Source organism: Paramisgurnus dabryanus, chromosome 23 (assembly GCF_030506205.2).
Source record: "Paramisgurnus dabryanus chromosome 23, PD_genome_1.1, whole genome shotgun sequence".
NCBI lineage: Eukaryota > Metazoa > Chordata > Actinopteri > Cypriniformes > Cobitidae > Paramisgurnus > Paramisgurnus dabryanus.
The window spans coordinates 24,679,053-24,699,735 of record NC_133359.1 but is presented as its reverse complement, the minus strand read 5'-3'; the positions used below and the strand labels follow the sequence as shown (position 1 = coordinate 24,699,735).

Here is a 20,683-nt window from a genome sequence, read left to right as displayed (position 1 = left end):
AGATTATATATAAATAAACTTAGTTTATATAGTGAAATCGTGTTTTTTTTTTAATGATTTAATTGTGAATTTTTATTATTAATGGTGCCTAAATATAGGGAATAACTAGAGGTTTTGAGAACGTTCCGGGAACGTTCTGGCAACGTTCTGCAAACGTTCTGAGCAGGTTAGGTTGATGTTACCCGAATGTTCCCGGAACGTTCTGAGAACGTTCTAGGAACGTTCCCGGAACGTTCTGACAAAGTTAGGGGAACGTTCTGAGAACCTAAAAATAACGTTCTATTTCCGTAAAGAAAACTTTCCTGGGGAACCAACAGGGAACGTTTCAAAAATAACGTTCTGGGAACCAAAAACTAACGTTCTGGGAACGTTCCCGGAACCAAAACCTAACGTTCCGGGAACGTTCTGGGAACCAAAAATTGTTAGCTGGGAATAACCTCGCATGTGCGAAGACATGGCCATGACTCATATAGCAGTACTAGGCGAGCATATAACAGACGTTTGGTGTTTGCAGCATGAAACATGCATCTACTTCTTCATTTGAAAGAGTGCGAGTTGGATTATGGACCAGTTTATTCTTTTTCATTCGAGCGTTTCATTCTACGACCAGCCATTAAAAGCAGTTTATAGTTGTTAATGTTGTCTCAAAAGGTACTGCATTCAAACATGTAATTGCACAAGTTTCCTGGCTTCATCCCCATCTGGACAGACATTTTGTTGTTTGATGTTGTTTGCATAGAATGCACAAATTGAACCTGATTAAAACTCTGTTAAAACAATTAAAATTGTTGAAATAAATTGTTTTGTGTATCTTTTTTTCAAGTGAAGACTAACTTCAATTAAAAACATGGGTTTATAACCACTAGAAAACGGTGTGTAAACTTCAACTAGTGTTCACACTTATTGCTCTGTATTAAAGGAATGATTTTCACTGATTGTTATTTACTGTGAAGATGCATGCATATGTAAATTAAATGTTCGTTATAATGGTTATAGGTTGGTATTATGTTAACAGGAAGGGTTGGACATCCATTGTTCTGCAGGCTGTTGTGGATGATCAGCTAATGATCTGGGACATTTGTGATAGGTCACCTGTATTCAGGTGTTTGAAAATCTTTTGTTCCCTGCCTCATCAGGAGGCAACGGGAAAGGAATTGTCATTATCGGCCATGACAGAGACCAGCAACACTATGTATTCAAATGTGAGTTTCACAAACACACCACCTGAACATTGACATCTTAAAGACACTTAAATGTCTATTTAACATCTTTAATCTTCGTCACACACACACACACACAATATGAAAATAACTTTTTAAAGGAAATAAACAAATGATGTTATGTGATGAAGGGCAGATATCAGGTCATCACATGTGCAGACAGAGACACAGGAGATTCAAGAGAGAAACACACAACATCAAAAGTAAGAGCAACTTATTTTATTATTTCTATTCAAGTACCATTTGTATATGTTTTATTGTATTTAATGTCAATGTTCAGTTTATTCTGCTACTATTAAAATGTGTTCATTTGTGTAACAAAACAGGATGATCAGGGGTTGGGTTATATGTAATATTATCCCTTATAACCATTTATCTGTAAAATATATAACCTTGTGCTAAAGATTATTAAAGGTGTTTTTGATTAGGAGGTATTTATGTAGGAGAAAACAGACACTTTATACATATATGTTATATCACATCAAAATGATTTGCAGTATCTGGATGATAATCAAGTTTAGTTGTTGTTATTGGTTAATAAATAAACATAAAAGGTCATGATCTGACCAATCAGAATTAAGTATAATTAGACAGCCATGTAATAAGCAACAGTACTTTTGTTTCTTACAATTGTCAGATGAATCTAAAGTTTTAAAATGTCTTTAACCCTTTAGAAATGGCACAAACTCTATATTTCAGACTCATTGTCATTGGTGAGTTGTTTTTTGTTTCTAATTTGTTTAAAGTGTCATTTGAATTGACTCTGTTTTAATAAATACTCAATCCCTCTCTTTCATAGCTCTCTGTTCATTATCTGAATGCATTCAACACCGCTATCACTATATAAGCAGGAATATGAACTGGACTGAAGCTCAGAGATACTGCAGAAAGACCTACACAGATCTGGCCACAGTCGACAACATGAACGACATGAAACAGCTGATGAGACAACTGAATAAAAATATGAAAGTCTGGATTGGACTTTATAGTAAAACTGAAGTGGTCTATGGGTGACCTGTGACCTATACGAACTGGATGAAAGGACAACCAAAAGGCCAAAATAAATGCTATGCATTTAAAACAAATGGAAAATGGCTTGAGCAGGCCTGTGATGAGAGGTCAAAGTTCATCTGCTTCAATGGTGAGTGGACCTTCATAATATTACGGCAAATCTTTACAAACATCATGTGTCAACTTTTAAAGATCACAATAATCAAACTGAATAAACAGAAAAAGAAATAGCATACTAGTTTATGTTTGACACATTCACTCTACTGTGAAGAAACGTCTCAGTTACGGATGTAAACCTAATTACCTTAAGGTAGGGAATGAAAACGTCACGTCGATAACAGATGAATTGGGAAGTCGCTATAGAGACCAATCTGCTTTGAGTGTAACTAAAAAAGCCAATGAATATTAGCATGCAATATTTCCATCAGGAGAGTATAAATAGATGGCGAGTGCACAGCATTATTTAGGTTTTCGCTGAGGTGCTGAGCATAAGAGACCCGGTCGCCTCAGCGGTGGTTCAGTAACTGTGGCGAGGGGATGTGACATCTTCGGTCGGTCACTTCAATGTCATGCTAATAAAAGACGAATAGGGAATTTCTACCAAAATGCCACAGGTGCTGCCCCTTCCAGTGCCCCGCATAAGCCTCCTGGCCTTTTGCTATTAGAGTAACCTGGACAGGGCTTTACTCTGGCTTATCTCCAAAATAATATCCAGATTTATAACAGGTTCAATTTAGTTTCATTTGAAATTATTTATGAGTTGGGTTATTCTATGACATGTAAGCTCTTGGTCACTATCATTTAAAAAGATGATCCATCCTGTAAACTACTAACAGCGAGCCACACAGACATACTACTGTAACCCAAAACTTTCAGAAGGAAAAAATAGTTTCAGAAGATTCATATTCAAGCTGTAGTAATAAATAAACATATAATTTTTGTTTTTAGGAGACAAGCAAAGGATACGTCTATGAAACTTCTAATAAAACTTGGAGAGACGCTCAGAGTTTCTGCAGACAGCATCATACTGATCTGGGGTCTGTGAGGAATCAGAATGAGAATGATCAGATTCAGAAGATCATTAATAACAGTCAGATATCTTATCTTATCTTATCCAATGTGTACAGAGGTCAAAATAGAAAATCAGGGTCAATGGAATGATGCGGGTTGTCAGTACCATAAGACTTTTGTCACTTTTGTGTGTCATGAAGGTGAGTAATAAATATCAATGTGTGTTTTATGTCAAACCTTTCTTCAATATCAGAATTAAATCAGATTCATCCGCAGTATTTTCCCTTCATGTTTGTGTTTGACTGATGTCATTGTGGTTTATTGTGTGTTCAGATAATCTGGTATTGATCAATCAGAGTCTGAGCTGGTCTGATGCTCTGAGTTACTGTAGACAGAATCATGTGGATTTGGTTTCGGTTGATTCAGAGGAGATTCAGCGCTGGGTGTCAGGATTGGTTCAACAGGCCTCTACTCCAGAGGTGTGGTTGGGGTTACGTCACTCCTGTGCTCTGGGCGTTTGGTTCTGGATGAATGGACAGATGGTTTGCTATCAGAATTGGGTGAACAGTACAGTAGATAAGAGCTGTGACACTGTGAGATCTGGAGCAGTTCAGTCCGGAGAAGATCAGCGCTGGATCAAACTAAACTACGCAACTTCATCTGCACCAGATATGGAGAATCAAATCATCTGCATCTTACTGTTATATACATCTATAAGTTATATTATTATTATTGGTTTTCATGTTGTTTTGAATTGTTTGGCAACAGGGCAATGTAAAAGTTTATTATAGATTTAATACAACTCGAATTGTCTTTTTTAATATAAACTATCTTTGGGGTTAAATGTTTCAGTGGTAAATAACTTTCTGTGGTAATCCATAGCATAGAGACACATTTTAGTTTACAATTTTTGTCTTTGTCCTTTAGTAACTACTGAATTATTGGAAATAAATTTGTAAATTATATTTGAGAGGGAGCATTTGCATGTGTAATTTTATTTCATAATATGTTCTTTTGAGTTCACATCAGTAAAATTTAATTAATTTTTTATAACATGAGATAATGACATATCTGAAACATATGTGTGTGCTTTAACCATATCTGTGTTTTTGGGTTTAGGTTCTTGTCTTTAAAACTCCACAAGATGAAGCTCACTGACAAACTGTGGTCCTAGCATAGCAGGAAGTACAACAATCCACAAAGCAGGATTTTCTTTGGGCCAAGCTCAAGTATAAGCAGCTTCCCTCGGACCACTCCTTACAGTGATGAATGACTGTCCTTGCTTTATTCTTCACATTCAGAAAAGGGACAATTTTCCAATCACAAACTGAATCCATAAGGCTATAACAAGCTTAGGCTATGCAGTTGTAAAATAGCAAATTTTGATTGTAATGTGTGGCTGTATGTTGTGTTTTGTTTGCAAAATACCCATTTGTAAATAAACAAAATACATATTTTAAAATATGATTTTTACGTAACCATTAAAATGATTGACAAAATATACAATGCACTGCAGCTTCCAAATAATATGAACTGGAGGTGGGTCGGGCCAGAGTCGTATAGGGTCGGGTGACTCGGGTCTTCTAACTGTGACGTAAAAGTACATTGCTGGCTCCGCCTTCATTTCTGTGTTTTCCATCAGGTCCTGTAGACAACCGTAAAGTCCTGTTTCGCAGTCTTCTGTTAGACATTATTGCTACACGAAGTTGAAATCATGTCAGGAAGAGGCAAAGGCGGTAAAGGACTCGGTAAAGGAGGCGCTAAGCGTCATCGCAAGGTTTTGCGTGATAACATCCAGGGAATCACCAAACCCGCCATCCGTCGTCTCGCTCGTCGTGGTGGAGTCAAGCGTATCTCCGGTCTGATTTATGAGGAGACCCGCGGTGTGTTGAAGGTGTTTTTGGAGAACGTTATTCGTGACGCCGTCACCTACACTGAACACGCCAAGAGAAAGACCGTCACCGCCATGGATGTCGTCTATGCTCTGAAGCGTCAGGGTCGCACTCTGTACGGTTTCGGAGGTTAAACGCTTAAAATCCACACAAACCCAAACGGCTCTTTTCAGAGCCGCCCACATTATCAGATAAAGAGTCGATACTTGCTCGGTGTTTCTGTTTTGTGTTCGTTTTAATCGTCTTTTAAGGAATAAACCGTGTTTTAAAGTTAGCAACATGTATGGATTATTTGAATTTTTCATCTTACACAGACCTGTTATGGCGATGCGTTGTTTTGGCCGTCCTTTAAATATTATGGTATTTCTCAAAAATACAAAAGTGTTTTATGTTCATAACAAAGTTCGCTTAACTAACTCCCTAAAAACGAAAAATGTTCCCAAAAACTGTGCTTTAAAGTTGGGGACTCCTAATAATTTTCGCACTGATTATGTAATTTGATCATAACGATTGATTATGCCTAGCCTGCCCCAGTTGTGGTTAGTGTTTGTTTACAGTCACAGATAAAAATAATTTATGTTTGAGACACTCTTGTGTTGAGAATTTTAGAATGTGTTCGCAATTTATTAGTGTTGTGTCCCCAGCATTAGTAATGTTATACTGCCTTTATACGCATACTTAAGAGATCTCGCTTGTAATAGTTAAACATTTTCTTGCAAAATGAAGATAAACAGCAGAAGGCTGCCGACTTTTATAAAAACTATTTAAAGATACGATTATATTTCATTGTATTTTAAAAATGAGCGGGAAAGTACATTCGCGCTAGAATGCGTGGGTGTATTAAATTCAAACATTAGGTTATGGGTGGGGCTACCGTTTTAGCCACTTTGATTGGCTCGCTCATGTCTTAGCCATACCAATGAGATCCATTCATGGTGTTTGTCCAATGAAGACACCCAATCAGTACCGTGAGCCTGTAGTCTTAGAAAATTAGCATGAACAGAGAATAAATACTTCTTCACCAGAGCCGATCATTACACACTTTGTTGTTCTTTCTTGAGAAATCATGCCTGAGCCAGCGAAGTCCGCACCTAAGAAGGGGTCCAAGAAGGCCGTTACTAAAACCACTGTAAAGGGCGGTAAGAAGCGCAAGAGGTCCAGGAAGGAGAGCTATGCTATCTACGTCTACAAGGTCCTGAAGCAGGTTCATCCTGACACCGGGATTTCCTCTAAGGCCATGGGGATCATGAACTCTTTCGTCAATGATATTTTCGAGCGTATCGCCGGTGAGTCCTCTCGTCTCGCTCACTACAACAAGCGCTCCACCATCACATCCAGAGAGATCCAGACCGCCGTGCGTCTGCTGCTGCCCGGTGAACTCGCCAAACACGCCGTGTCTGAGGGGACAAAGGCCGTCACCAAGTACACCAGCTCCAAATAAATCTCTTGAAGCTTTCAACACCCCAAAGGCTCTTTTAAGAGCCACCCACTTTATCGGTTTAAGAGCTTTCTATTTGTTTTGTGAAGTTTCACTTTTTATGCCACTTAGTTGTGATTTAAAGGTTTGTTTATAATGTTTGGTTTATTTTAACGAATTAGAACATCAGTTATTCATTTTTAAAATCATACCTTTATTATTTGGTGTCGCAGTCTTGTGCATCATCTATTATATTTATTAGTGTTGTCTCAGTTGTCATTGCTGTTCAAATCTGAATCTCATAATACAAAGTGAAGTGAAAATAAACACTTGTTAGGAGCAGTACTTTTCAGTGTGCGGACTTCACTTTGTATTATTTGATTGCATATCTAGTTGTCCTGCACCTGGCCCCAATTTGGGCTTCTGTGATGTGCATACCACTTTTGTGTTTTAAAATCTGAATCTCATCAGTTGCTGCAAGGGTCAAATGTATAGAAAATGCTGAAAAGCAAAAGTTTGTGCAGGACTTTGATGATTTTTCTGAATATCAATGAACAGTTTCTTTTAGCAAAAACTAGAGACTCACAAGAAACTATTACAAAAAACATTCACTGATTTTTATTTATTTATTACAGGGACAATGCATATTAATAGACATTTATTAGACCAATATGCCAGAGTTAGCCAAATGGCTATTTTTCACCTGTAGTCGCTAGACAGATGGTAATAGTCACCTTAAAAACTCTACATGAGCACAAAAGCCAAAAATGACATACAGCAAAAAATATGAAGACTTATAAAACAAAGCAGCGTTCCCTTTATAAATCACAGATCACCTGCAAGTGTGCATACATGAATCATCCTAATATCCCACCCTGCAAGCTCATTCTCCTGTCTAGTGTGTTTTTTTATAAATCCCAACCTTTGCACGCTTTATAAATGAGGCTCCTGGTTATTAAGTAACAATTTCTTTAACTGGATCTTAAATGTACTGTACGTGTTCAGGTTTCTGATGTTTATAGGAGTAAGGTTCCATTCAGTAGCAGCTCGAAAAGAAAAAGCTGTTTGACCAAAAACACGTTTCCTAAGGGGAATGATACAATCCCCCCTCACTGCACCTCTGGTTTTACTATAATCAGCTGTTCGGATGTTGATAAACTGATGGAGGGGAGGGGAAGATGAACCATGAATAATGTTATAAGCAAGACATAGATTTGAGAATTTTACCATGTTTTCTCAACTGAGTAATCTATATTGTTGTAGTATTGGACAATAATGAAAAATGTTCGGTTTCATATCCAGAGTTTTTAAAGTTCGTTTGTTAAGTGATTGCAGTGGTTTCAAAGTTGTAAAACTAGCTTGTGACCAAACGGGCAAACAGTAAAAGATGTGAGAAAGATTGTCCATTAACATCATAAAGTGTTAATAATCAGCTGGATGTAAACTTTGGAACTGTGTTGTTTTAATTTTGTTGAGGACTATGTACACATATTTGATGTTAAATAACTTGTTCACTACTACTTAAGGACAAACTTTAATTTTCCTAATATTCCACCCTCACACAAAAATCTCTGCAAAAGATGCTTTCCAGCAGGTGTTTTACCTTTCGTTGTAAACTTGTGGACCTATTTTTCCAAACGCCTCACACCCGTATATTCTTCCGTTGAGAGCTTGAATAATAGACACTCCAGCCCAGTTGGTGGCGATAATCCGCCTTTGCCAAATGCAAGAATACAAACAACCTTAATACCGTACCTCACAGCACATCTAATATAAGTCAATGGAGTTGGAAAAAAACTACGATAAAACCTGTTGGAAAGCATCTTTTGCAGCGATTTTTGTGTGAGCATATCAGTGAACACCTCTGACCACTCGGTGAGTTTCACGTCTTTGTAAACGAAAGTTTAATGCATGTTAGGAAGGATTGTTCCAGTGAACCTAGGTATTGTAGAGGTGGGAGGTGATACAAGAAACACCTGAAAATTCTCGGGCCAGCATCATATGTCCAAATTTCAGTCAAAACCGTTTTATTTTATCTTAAACAATCTGAAAACAGGGCTTTAAGTGTAAAATACCGAACTTGTCCTTTAACTGAAGAGCAATGAAAATAATTTTGTGTCTTATTGTATTGGAACCACAAGGTGGAGCTCGTGGACAAACAACAGACGTCAGAAGAAAACATTACATAAGTGAATGTAAATAAGAGAATGGATGTCCAGGGGGGTATTGCACAAAAGTAGAATTAAGTAAGCCAGGATAACAGAAAAGGCCCAGCTTGACCTAGTTTAATCAGCCCATCCTGGCTTAGCCTGTTGCACGATTGCTAAGCCAGGATGAGAACGGGCAGCTATGTCAAGCCAGGTTTAGCTAGCTAGGATAAGTGCACGTTCACGGAATTCTTAAACAGACCACAGGATCGATCACAGAATCACTGATGCAAAAATGGATAAAACTCATAAAAATTCATCATGAAACTGCAAACACTTAACTACTAATATGTGTATCTACAGTATTTGATGCAAAAAAAAAGTGTGCATTATCTTAAGAAAGCTATTTATTTCCTATAACAATTTATATTTGGTGGAACTAAACCAAAATCATTGAATTATTTTAAGATTTATGTACAGGATTTGACCAAATGAAGAATTTTTTAAAGCAAAATATTAGGAAAAGGCAACAATAAAAATGCCACCTCCTAAGAAGCAAACATGCTGGTTCCTCTGTAATACCAAGAAGCCCTCAATATGGGATCCTTCAGTGCATAAAAATGGATTTCAACCCCACCCCCAAACTAAAGCTTCCAAAATTACTAAATTTACTGTGATCTTCATGAAGTTTTCAAACAGTTTTATCATTGACATGCCATAATACACTAAATAGTATATTCTGGATTGTTGGTGAATAGCCATCATGTTCAAACAAGGCTGGTTTGGACTGGAATATTGGGAAGTAAGATGGTAAGTCCCTTGAGGGGGCCAAAATGACATCTGGAAGATATGTACTGTACGGTACCTAAAAGATGGGAAAAAGGAATCATGTCTTCTGAATGTATTTACTTTCATGCAGGACAATACACTATAGCATGCTGCAAAAAAAGCAACACTGACTATTTAAATATGGGCATGAAATAAGAAAAAAATTAAGGTACAGTATAAATATCCTCTGACCTTAGTCTCAGGAGTCTATGAAGCATCATTATATGAATGATCTGTGAGGTGGACAGAACTATAATTCATATTCAAACATCAACTCTGGGATGCAATACTAGCATCTTCAAGCGAAATAAAGACAGAAACTATAGACTTACAAGTTTAATAAATGGGAGAGTTAAAGTCTTGTCAAAAATATGCTCATATATTATTATGTAACTTGTGTTAAATAAATTATTTAATGTTTTTTTGTCATTATGTGTCCATGCAGCACATTTGACAGATATCTGTTTTGTGGATTATTTTAACACACTACATTTTGATAAAGTGCATTTTGCATAATAATTTGGAAAAGCATAATTTGCATATTTTTTAAGTATTAAAGTATCTTTTGACATTTTAAATATGTCAAATTATGTATTTAAATAGAATAACATGCACACTGTCATATAACTATTGAGATTAAAATACAATTTGTAAATTTACGGACTTTATTTTAAAAAACAAACAAAAATAGCATGTGCATAATAATTTGGACCATCCATCACTTTCAGAAAATCAAGATTAAGAACATTTTGCATGCTGGAGACTTGATTGCAGAAATAAATCTACACATAAGGTAGTGTCTGCTGACATATTGTATCGTCTTTACTAATTTTAACATTAAAAAAGTCATATATCTGGCACAGGGGTGCAATCCACTGCATCCATTGACAATAGGGAAAGCTGTAACACAAAATAATGCCTGTTTTACGGTTACTGCCCTAATGTAACACTATCTGTTCCTGTTACTTGCAGTCTTGTAGAAGTGATTTCAGTGCTAGACTGACATTTCTTAGATCACCTGAGAATCTGTACCTCTCAGTCAGATATTTCTCATGCCTTAATACTAGTCTACATATGTCCTTAATTGAAACCGCCTTTCAACTTCATCCGCCATTTCTTATATCAACATCTGCATTAATAAATGAATTCATCAAACCCCTGACAGCAGTCTTCATAATAACTAAAATAACAGTATGCATACTTAGATAAATTACAGTATATCTAGTATTTTAATGCAGGACCATGAAGTGACTCAAACACATTAATATCTAGTAGGATTGAAAGAGGAACTAGCTGATTAATCAGAAATGGTATAGTCTGCTATACCATGCTGTGGATGTTTTATGAGTCTGTGGTGTTTAGCATCATTTTTTATGCAGTGGTCTGTTGGGGAATTAGTATGAAGGTGGCAGACAGAAATAAACTGGACAAATTAATTAGAGGGGCTGGCTATGTACTTGGTATGGAGCTGGACTCTGTAATACTGTCAAAACTTAATTCAATTCTAAACAATCCCTTTCACTCACTACACAGGGTGCTGGCCAACCAGTGAAGTACATTTAGTCAGAGACTGATCACTGCTTACTAAGCATTTTAGAAGGTCCTTTATACCTGTGGCCATTAGGCTGTATAATTCCTCTTTGTTAGTGCTGGGACAATTCACTATTGAAGTATTTACCCTTTTTTATATGGTTATAGTTTATTATTATTTTTTATTTCTTATCTATAAATTTTTTAATAATTGATGGGCATATAATTATGTTTTTATTTCTTTTCTTTTTTTCATTTCTATAATTGTAACATGAAAGCAATGTCCCCCTGGGATTAATAAAGTTCTTTGAATTGAATTAATCACTAGGATTAATCTTAGCCTGGTTGTTAGCCTGCTCTGGAGCAGGCTAGCTGCAAAGAGTAAATCTCCATAGTAACTTCATCTAGATTAATTTAGCCTTCCTTCATGCAACCGAGTCAGGTCTAAATTCAGCCAGGATAACTGGAAAATCCCAGCTTAATCCCTTATCTTGCTTTTGTGCAATACCCCTCAGGTGTGATTCTGTATCCAAATATCTGTGACATTAACATCAGATTGCGATTCTGAAATCCAGTGGTTGTTGATGTTACCCAAACGCTCATCTATGATAACCTGTATGATCTTCAGTAGGCATGAGATAGGACTGATTGTCATTAATACACAGGTTTGATCTGTGATAGAGGAGTTCAGTAGAGATGTGTGAGATCTGAAAGTGTGATGTAACACAGGTCTGCATGACATTTTATAAAATACATTAATTTATCATGAATTCTGTGTAATTAAACCTAAAAAAATAAGGCAACTAACCAACAGCACTACTTTGTATAATTTAATGTTTTGTTTAATTATAATGTTAATTTGGAGAGCAGTTTGTTTGTCATACATTTTCTTCGGGGGGGGGGGGGGGGTATGAATGCACCGTACACGTTGAAAAATGAAATGAAAAAGTCTGTTCAGGTTAAAGATGTAAATGAAGTGAGAGTGAGTTTGCATTGTGTTGTCGTGCTTCAGTGATGTGTGAGTGTTTATAGTGCTGTGAGTTTAACACTTCATGACTGAGATCAGAACAGAACAGAATCTTCATCATCACACAAACCAAAAGAACAACAATGACTTTCATCATCATCTTCATCTGGACACTCACAGTCTTTACTCAAGGTTTGTGTTGTAACATTTTTATCATCATCATTAATTCATTGAAGAGTGAAATATTGATTTGTTTCAGTGTTGTCTTATATTTCATTCTTGTTGTTTCTTTCAGTGTGTAGAGGACAGTACACTCTTACTCAGAGTCCATCAATAACAGCAGTTCAACCAGGAGAACAAGTTAAAATAAACTGTCAAGTCAGCAGTAGAGTGCATGGTGGTAGTTACTTACACTGGTACTTACAGAAACCTGGAGAAGCTCCTAAACTCCTCATATATAGAGCAACAACCCTCAACACAGGAACTCCATCAAGATTCAGTGGCAGCGGATCAAACACAGATTTCACTTTGACCATCAGTGGAGTTCAGACTGAAGATTCAGGAGATTATTACTGTCAGAGTGAACACAATCCTAGTAGTATCTGGGTGTTGACACAGTGATAAAGAGTGATACAAAAATCTCAGTCAGACTGCACAGTGACTGCACTCATAAACCTGACAGATACTGCAGACAGGGCCAGATTAACCAATGGGCATTATGGGCACGTGCCCAGGGGCCCACGCGCAGTCAGGGCCCAAGCGACGGGAGAAAATAAAATGTAAAATCTAATTGTTAATTATTTAGATTAACTATTTAAGCGCAAATAATCCCGCGCTGAATCGAGCGGACTGTGGGTGGCAGTAGTCTTCATAGTTTAAGTTTGGAATGAGTGAGAAAAGCAGCAGTGCACAGTTGATTTATCAGACAATCCATTACTTTTCTTCATTTATCATGAATATGTGAATGTCCTGTAAATGACGCGAATCAGTGCTGCTCTGACAGCTTGGTAAAGTAATCGTTTGTATAAGAAATCATTTGTACTGCGTATGTGTCGAACGGAGCCGTCCGCGCTTGTCCGTGGTTTGGAAGCTGCGCGGGAACGCGCGCGCGACAAAGACAGACGGGGAAAGTTTGTCGTATTTGCCCAAATTGCCCTTCCTCCTCTGCATCTGTGCGCAACAATGAAACACACATCGCCAACAGACAGACAGGCCGGAGCTCTTCACACAGGTCGTATTCCAGCTGTGTTTTTCTTGACTTGTGGGGAAGTCAGTGGAGATCAAATGACATAACTACCAGTACCTCAGTTTTACAGCTCATTATCCAAAAGACAGTTGTTGTCTTGCTAACATGACTCATAATAGGTTTTCTAAATTGTAGATAAGCCAATAGTAACAGGTTTTAGTTTAAAGTTCAATACTTTTTGAAACAGTTTCAGTTGCTTTATTTTTTATTTTGTCAATCTATCTGTAGTTTTTTCCCCCACTTTTTTTCAGCAATTTCCTGTGAAATTAACAATATAGCAGCAACCCTCCTTTTTTAGTTTAGTGTAAAGATGTGTTATTTTAACGCCAAAAGATTTAAAAAGATTTACTTCCACGTGCAAAATAAACAAACACATTATTAGTGAAACTGTACCCTCTCCTTGGTGCAGTCATTTATTTGAAATATATTTGAAACTAGTAGAAAAGAAAACATGCACATTGTTGGCAGTATCATTTGCTGTCTTCTGTTCTTGTGATAAACACTTTGTGTGAACTGATTATTTTGTAGAAATCTGTAGAGTATGAAACAGTTGGGTGTGTATGAAATAATTAAAATAAGGAAGTTGTGTCAATATATTTAATCTTTTGTTTAAGAATTAGGCCTAAGAGAAGTGCCCTTTTTTCACTTCACCATCTGCCCCCTGTGCAGGTCTCTGTGCAGGTCCCTGCTTGCAACAAAAATATCTACATGTATTGATATTGTCCTACAGGTAGTGATCACCGGCTGTAATGTGTCAGTGTAAATCCTGTAAAAGTAGAGGTATATATATATATATATAGTTTGATTGTGTGCGTGGGGGGGCCTACAAGAAATTGTGCTCAGGGGCCTCCGAATTCTTAATCCGGGCCTGACTGCAGATGATCATGATGATAGTTTATTTCACTCACAGATCATTTATTTTGAACTATAGTTTATTTAAATGATAACTTTATAGACAATTATACATGTAATAGATTATTTTTGTAATAGTTTAAAATTGTATCATTAATTTATTGTCTATCTATTAATGTCTGCTGTTTTAAAGCAGCATGATTTTTATTATTATTGTACTACAGTTTAATTCACAATATAAAAAAAACTAATGATAATCACTCATATAGAGACACGTCAGTAAGAATCATTGACCACATTTACTTGAACTCTCATGATGGGATTATAATCTGATTTTTGCAATATTATAGTTTACCTTGTGTGTAAGATTAAAAATGTAGTAATTTATTAATCTGTCACAACCCCGTCCTGTACCATCTGCATTCCTGTGCTCACCGATAGATCAAAGACTATTGGCAGAGTTGTTTATCCAGTACAGCGCGGGTTAAATGTGGTCTTATGATTGGTCAGTTTCAGTGATGCGTGTTGGTTGATCCAAAATGAGTGGGTGCCTGCGGTCACCCACGGTTACGAGTTATCCAAATATATTTTAAGTGGTATTTGGGTCTGGGTCAGTTGGGTCGTTTGAAATAAAGATGGCAATTAACTATTTAAAACAATTTAAAAATGCGGGCCAGGAAGCAGGTCGGGTACAATATTTTTTTTTTTTGCAGGCGGGTTAGTTGAAAACGGTCGTGTGCATGTTGTTTATACATTGACCGGCACATCACTGGTCAGTTTGACTGTATCATGTTGGCTTTCTTCTTCTTTCCCAGTGGCGGTAGACAAATTTCACTCAGAGGCCAAGGAGGGGCCAGTGTTTAACCAGAGGGGCACATTAAAAAAAGGGCAACAAATGATATTTTAAGATTATAGGGGTGGTTACAAGGATTAGTTTAAGCCAGGACTAGGCCTTAGTTTATTTAGGAAATATAACTAGTTTTAACAAAACATGCCGTACTAAAAACATTACGTGTGTGCATTTTGAAGCAAAACAAAGGTCATTGATGTATTTTAAGATGGCAGTGTAATTTGTTTTCAGTTTGGACAGCTCTTACATTTATTTTAGTCTAGGACTAGTCTAATTCCTGTACGGGAAACCACCCCTTAAACTTTATTTTACTTAACAATCATATAAACATTTATTTTGTACAAGAGTGAGTGCAGGTGCAGAAGTGGAGCTGAGCTCTCATCAACACCGTTGTTCGGTAGTCAGGGAACTGATTAGAGAGTCGCCATTTTAGTGCTGTTTCAATCTCAAAATCCTTCAGTGCACTGAAATGTTAGTTACCTAAAAATTCCCACAATGCCACGCAAAAAACAGTGAGCCATTGATCGTCCCTATATTCCCTTACCGGAAATAACGTGACCTTTTCTGAAGCCCTCCAACCAAAAATCACGCGAGCCTACTCAATAAACTTCATGAAATGCAAACTTTTATAAAGACAAACGTTTGTTTTAGTTTTAATATAAACACACATCGCTAGACAGTTAGAGACAGCAATCTACTCAATATTTAAAATATGTTATGTGTGAATAATAAACAATTGTGAATAATCAGAAAATAAAAAACTGCATTTGGACAGTTACTGTGATTAATTCCTTACTCTGATTATTGGTAAATGAAGTCATTCAGTCAACAGCTGTGAACACCCAGACACATGCACACACTTTGTTTGGTTTGCTTGTTTAGCCAGCCAAATAACAGAATTAACTGGGGAAAAGTTGTAGACTGAAATGTCTGTGTGTATCGGCTTTGTGTGCACCCGCCGCCGAATCAGAGTATGATTAAAGTTAGTGTATGCGGTGTATGGATGTGTATGTGCGCCAGTGTTGCCTGCTCAGGGTGGATGACAGTCGTGCTCCATCACAATCACAGATACTGAAGGAGTCACATGAGAATAACTATTACTAATCAAACTAAATACACTGACACATCAAACATATTTGATTGTCTCACATATTTATACTTAAATATCTCTTTAAGACATTTCCTTTCATCACTCCATGTCTGAGGTTCCTCATTTGACTGACAGTTATGTAAAATTACTTCATCTGCAGGTGTTTTCATGCTTCATTGGGTCAGGTTTATTTATAAATGTGAGTTTTCGTATTGAAAACAGACAAAATGAGTCAAAGCCATAAAGATAGAATATGATTTTATTTGCTGAATTGTCACACAATCATGAGTGAATGAATAAAGCAGACATAGACTTGTGTTGTTTGATGTGAGAGAGAAATGAAGAGAAACACAGTTAGTCTGTTAGTCTTGATGTGAGAGTGAGTGGATCTACTGTGAACACTGATCTCTCCTCAATTCTCCAGTGACTTTATCACGCTGGTCTTTCTGTGTGAGCTCACAGCTGACTGAGATCACTGAGCTCCACTCCTGCTCAGAGAGAGTCAGACTGCTGCTCCAGCTGTACAGACCGTCCTTCTCCAGGAGAGCAACACTGCTGTACTGAGACCTGCTGCTGATCCCGTCCACCTTCCAGTTCAGACTCCAGTCTGAGGGGAAGCCCTTGTTGGCCACACACATCAGTGTTGCTGTTTGCTTTGTGGAAATCTCTTCACTGGACGGCGGCAGGACGCTCACTTTAGGACGACTGTTGCCTGACAATCACATCAATAGTCAATAACTCACACAAGAAAGAAAATAACTTCACTCTCTCTCTGTTAAACATTAAAGATCATAATAATAAATGAAGAAAGTTTAGTCATCCTGAAGAATTTTGAGTTTTTTAATCATATAGCTGCATTAATTGGCTAATATCACTTTTTTCATGTTTATCTGAAGGCTTTGCATAACTGAAATACGTTTTGTTTCTTCAATGAAAATATAAATAAAAAATATAGAAGCGCTTTCCTGGACAGAGTTTATATAAATAAAGGATTGGGACTTATATTATTAAAACTTAAAAAATAATTTGTCACATTGAGCCTTGTACCTGATAACTCTTTCTAAATTGAATTTTAGTTAAAGCTAAATTAAATTCCAGTTAATATGAAATCAATCACATTACAAACAAACAGCTCAATAAAAACCTGTTGTAAACAGTAAACAAGCAATTGCAGTCTGAAAAATCTAACTTACTGTTAACCAAATGCTACAACAAAATATTTTTTTCGTAACCCAGTTAGTTTTAACTACACACCAAATAATACAACAGAGCTGCACTTTGTTAACAAAGCATAAAAAACTAAATGTTAATTTCATATAAATGTAAAAATTGAAAATCATTTTGAGTTTAAGAAAATCCAAAAACTTTTTCAAGTATCTATATGTACAAATGGCTAAACACAAACAAATATTAGTAAAAATGTCTGGGTGCTCTTGTATACACAATATCATTCAAAAACAAATTAATATGATATAAAGTACCATCTTGTGTTTCATTCCTGATGCATATATTTAAAAACAATGATCTATTGTATTAAAATTATTATTGGATTATTTACTCACTGCCAACATCCAGTCTGGTGCCGCTGCCGAAAGTCCACAACAGTGATACAAACTAATAGAGCGACTGTACAAAAACCTCTACACACTTGACTGAACACAAACTACAGCAGAATATACAACACTAACATCACACAACACAAACAACTATTGTGAAAATTTTTGAATGATTTATTTATTTTATTACAAAATATTTTCAGATGGTTGTATTTTCTTCAATTTTTTCAGTAGTTTTCATTTATTTACTCGTGTTGTGTGGACACTTTGTAACTCTTTCACCTGCATACACAAACCTGATTATTTGGACAAATTGTTTTTTTCACATTAATTTTTTTATTTATTCAAAACTCTACTATTTATTCAAGATTTTAGTTTTTATTCAGAATATTTTAGCATGTAAGTCCATTGAATAATGATAGTGTAGTAGTCTGTATGAGCAGAAGTTTCCTGTCGTCTTCTTTGCATTGTGTTGTCATGCTTCAGTGATGTGTGAGTGTTTATAGTGCTGTGAGTTTAACACTTCATGACTGAGATCAGAACAGAACAGAATCTTCATCATCACACAAACCAAAAAAACAACAATGACTTTCTTCATCATCTTCATCTGGACATTCACAGTCTTTACTCAAGGTTTGTGTTGTAACATTTTTATCATGATCATTAATTCATTGAAGAGTGAAATATTGATTTGTTTCAGTGTTGTCTTATATTTCATTCTTGTTGTTTCTTTCAGTGTGTAGAGGACAGTACACTGTTACTCAGAGTTCATCAATAACAGCAGTTCAACCAGGAGAACAGGTTCAAATAAACTGTAAAGTCAGCAGTGCAGTTCATAATGGTAATCACTTACACTGGTACTTACAGAAACCTGGAGAAGCTCCTAAACTCCTCATATATAGAGCAACAAGCCGTCAGTCAGGAACACCATCAAGATTCAGTGGCAGCGGATCAAACACAGATTTCACTTTGACCATCAGTGGAGTTCAGACTGAAGATTCAGGAGATTATTACTGTCAGAGTTATCACAATGGACCCACGTACACACAGTGATAAAGAGTGATACAAAAACCTCTGTCATTCAGACTGCACAGTGACTGCACTCATACACCTGACAGATACTGCAGTCACAACACAATAACACACAACACTGATCAGAGGGGACACACAAATAAGTTCATCATACCTATGAAGTGAAATACAGACTTATATAATTATGTCTTTTTTATTTCATAATTAAGACATTAAAATGTATAATTATTACTTTTAAAGTCAAAACAATATTGGCGTATCTATAGTACAAACATTAAAGGAACACGCCCACATTTTGGGAAATTAGCTTATTCACCGTATCCCCCAGAGTTAGATAAGTCCATACATACCTCTCTCATCTCCGTGCGTGCTGTAACTCTGTCTGACGCAGCCCCCGCTAGCTTAGCTTAGCACAAAGACTGGAAATGCATGGCTCCAGCTAGCAAACTGCTCCCAAAAAGTGACAAAATAACGCGGACATTTTCCTATTTATGTGTTGTAATTTGTATAGTCACATCGTGTACAAATAACAAGCTCGTATGAGACACGGACATCTTTTAGTCGTATATTGCTGGGAACTATATATTCTCAGGCGCAGCGCTGCTGCTGGGGTGGAGTGATTTGCTCGCAGCACCTGAGTGAGACCCGTTGTTAGTTCCGTCAACAATTCTAACGTGACTGGATATCATGGCGGATTATGAGGAATTGTCAGAGTATTTTTACTTGGTATCACACCAAGATCCAGAACCGTATCGTTTTGAGCCGGAATACACTGACGAGGAGTTACAAACTTTGGAAGCTGATAGACAAGTTGTCGAACAGACTGAGGTCGAGGGGAGAATCAGAACGAACACGAACTGGTGGTGTAAATGTGGAACATGCCAACCTATGATGACAGAAGCCGAGTGCCTTTGTTGTTGTGAATGGGACCAGGTATTGCCATCGATGGCGAGGCTTGATGAAGATGAAAATATTTGCGTCACTACCACGGAGGATATCTCTGCCCTAATACACCCGGCAGTTGTCGATTTTTTTTCCCGTTGTGACAAGATAAACTGGAAGAAATGCCCCATGCCGAGTGAACCTAATGGGCAGCTGACCAACAAGTGAGTGATTTTGTAATAATCATGATGCATAGTTCAATGCAATTGTAGTATAGCCATGCAATAAAGTTTGTATATACGTAAAAACGAAATATGCACACATTCCAAGTGACATGACAGCCTTGAAATAGCCTTTCATGATCACCTGTTTACGTGTAATCCATCTATTCATACAAAGTTTTTTGTGATCTTAGTCAATACAGGTTGGTGTCCTACCGCATAGTTTGGAGTGGGCCCTGAAGGGAGAAACTTTGGGTAGAAGCTTTTAGGTAAACCATTGCCATCATGTGTGGTTGGTGTCATTCGAAGAAAATATCCCTCAGAGACTGGTGTCTATGTTGGATTTCAAGAGGCGGAGGAGGCAATTGAAATGTTGTAACCAAGTATGTGCCCACACTTTATCATTCACAATTCATAAAGTGGTGATATTCAAATCTATGACAAGAATAAGTTATGTATTTTATTTTGCTGCTATTACTATCTATGTTGCATAGACTATATATTTATAAATGTAGATATGTGACAACATAACCTAGTAGTAATTACGTAACATAGTTATATGATCTTATTGTCCCTGACTAGATTAGTCTCTCTACATTTTGCATATTCTACTCAGCGTGTTTGATACTTTTGACATTTGTCTATGAAACTACACCGCCTTACAGTTTTTTCTCTGCCCACACAGGTTCCATCCTTTGACCTCTTACAAGACACCAGAGCTGTATTTTATCTTGAAAATGTGTATCTTGATTTGTTTTATTTACTGTAATATTTTATACTTCAAATACATTATTGCAACATCTACACTTATGTCTTTTCATTTTTATTGATAACATATGGTGTGTAGTCTTATGAGAGACTAAGAGAAAAAAATAAATCACAAACTGAGAAATATTGTTATTTATTTTACAATAGCTGTACAAAAATAACA

At 36.7% G+C, this 20,683-nt stretch overlaps 2 protein-coding genes, 1 pseudogene and 3 gene segments (V, D, J or C); 5 read left to right on the top strand and 1 right to left on the bottom strand.

The window, feature by feature from the left end:
- The first annotated feature begins 1,896 nt into the window (after positions 1 to 1,896).
- On the top strand, positions 1,897 to 4,952 carry LOC141279845 (putative C-type lectin domain family 20 member A; annotated as a pseudogene).
- On the top strand, positions 4,943 to 5,285 carry LOC135780796 (histone H4). Its single transcript, XM_065291077.2, has one exon. It carries the CDS (start codon positions 4,957 to 4,959, stop codon positions 5,266 to 5,268), a length of 312 nt encoding a protein of 103 aa, XP_065147149.2. The 5' UTR covers positions 4,943 to 4,956; the 3' UTR covers positions 5,269 to 5,285.
- Positions 5,286 to 6,130: 845 nt separating this feature from the next.
- On the top strand, positions 6,131 to 6,835 carry LOC135780989 (histone H2B-like). Its single transcript, XM_065291297.2, has one exon. The coding sequence runs from the start codon at positions 6,201 to 6,203 to the stop codon at positions 6,573 to 6,575; it is 375 nt and encodes a 124-aa protein (XP_065147369.1). The 5' UTR covers positions 6,131 to 6,200; the 3' UTR covers positions 6,576 to 6,835.
- A 5,331-nt stretch (positions 6,836 to 12,166) lies between these two features.
- Positions 12,167 to 12,644, top strand: LOC135780991 (Ig kappa chain V-III region PC 3741/TEPC 111-like). The segment is given in 2 exon segments: positions 12,167 to 12,215; positions 12,319 to 12,644. Coding segments are annotated over 2 exon segments (375 nt in total).
- A 3,687-nt stretch (positions 12,645 to 16,331) lies between these two features.
- Positions 16,332 to 17,656, bottom strand: LOC135780990 (Ig kappa-b4 chain C region-like). The segment is given in 2 exon segments: positions 16,332 to 16,773; positions 17,624 to 17,656. A coding segment is annotated over 1 exon segment (249 nt).
- A 545-nt stretch (positions 17,657 to 18,201) lies between these two features.
- LOC135780797 (immunoglobulin kappa variable 3-15-like) lies at positions 18,202 to 18,670 on the top strand. The segment is given in 2 exon segments: positions 18,202 to 18,250; positions 18,354 to 18,670. Coding segments are annotated over 2 exon segments (366 nt in total).
- The last annotated feature ends 2,013 nt before the right edge of the window (positions 18,671 to 20,683 follow it).

Coding starts and splice junctions, on each gene's coding strand:
- LOC135780796 (XM_065291077.2), top strand. CDS start 4,957: ATGTCAGGAAGAGGCAAAGGCGGTAAAGGACTCGGTAAAGGAGGCGCT.
- LOC135780989 (XM_065291297.2), top strand. CDS start 6,201: ATGCCTGAGCCAGCGAAGTCCGCACCTAAGAAGGGGTCCAAGAAGGCC.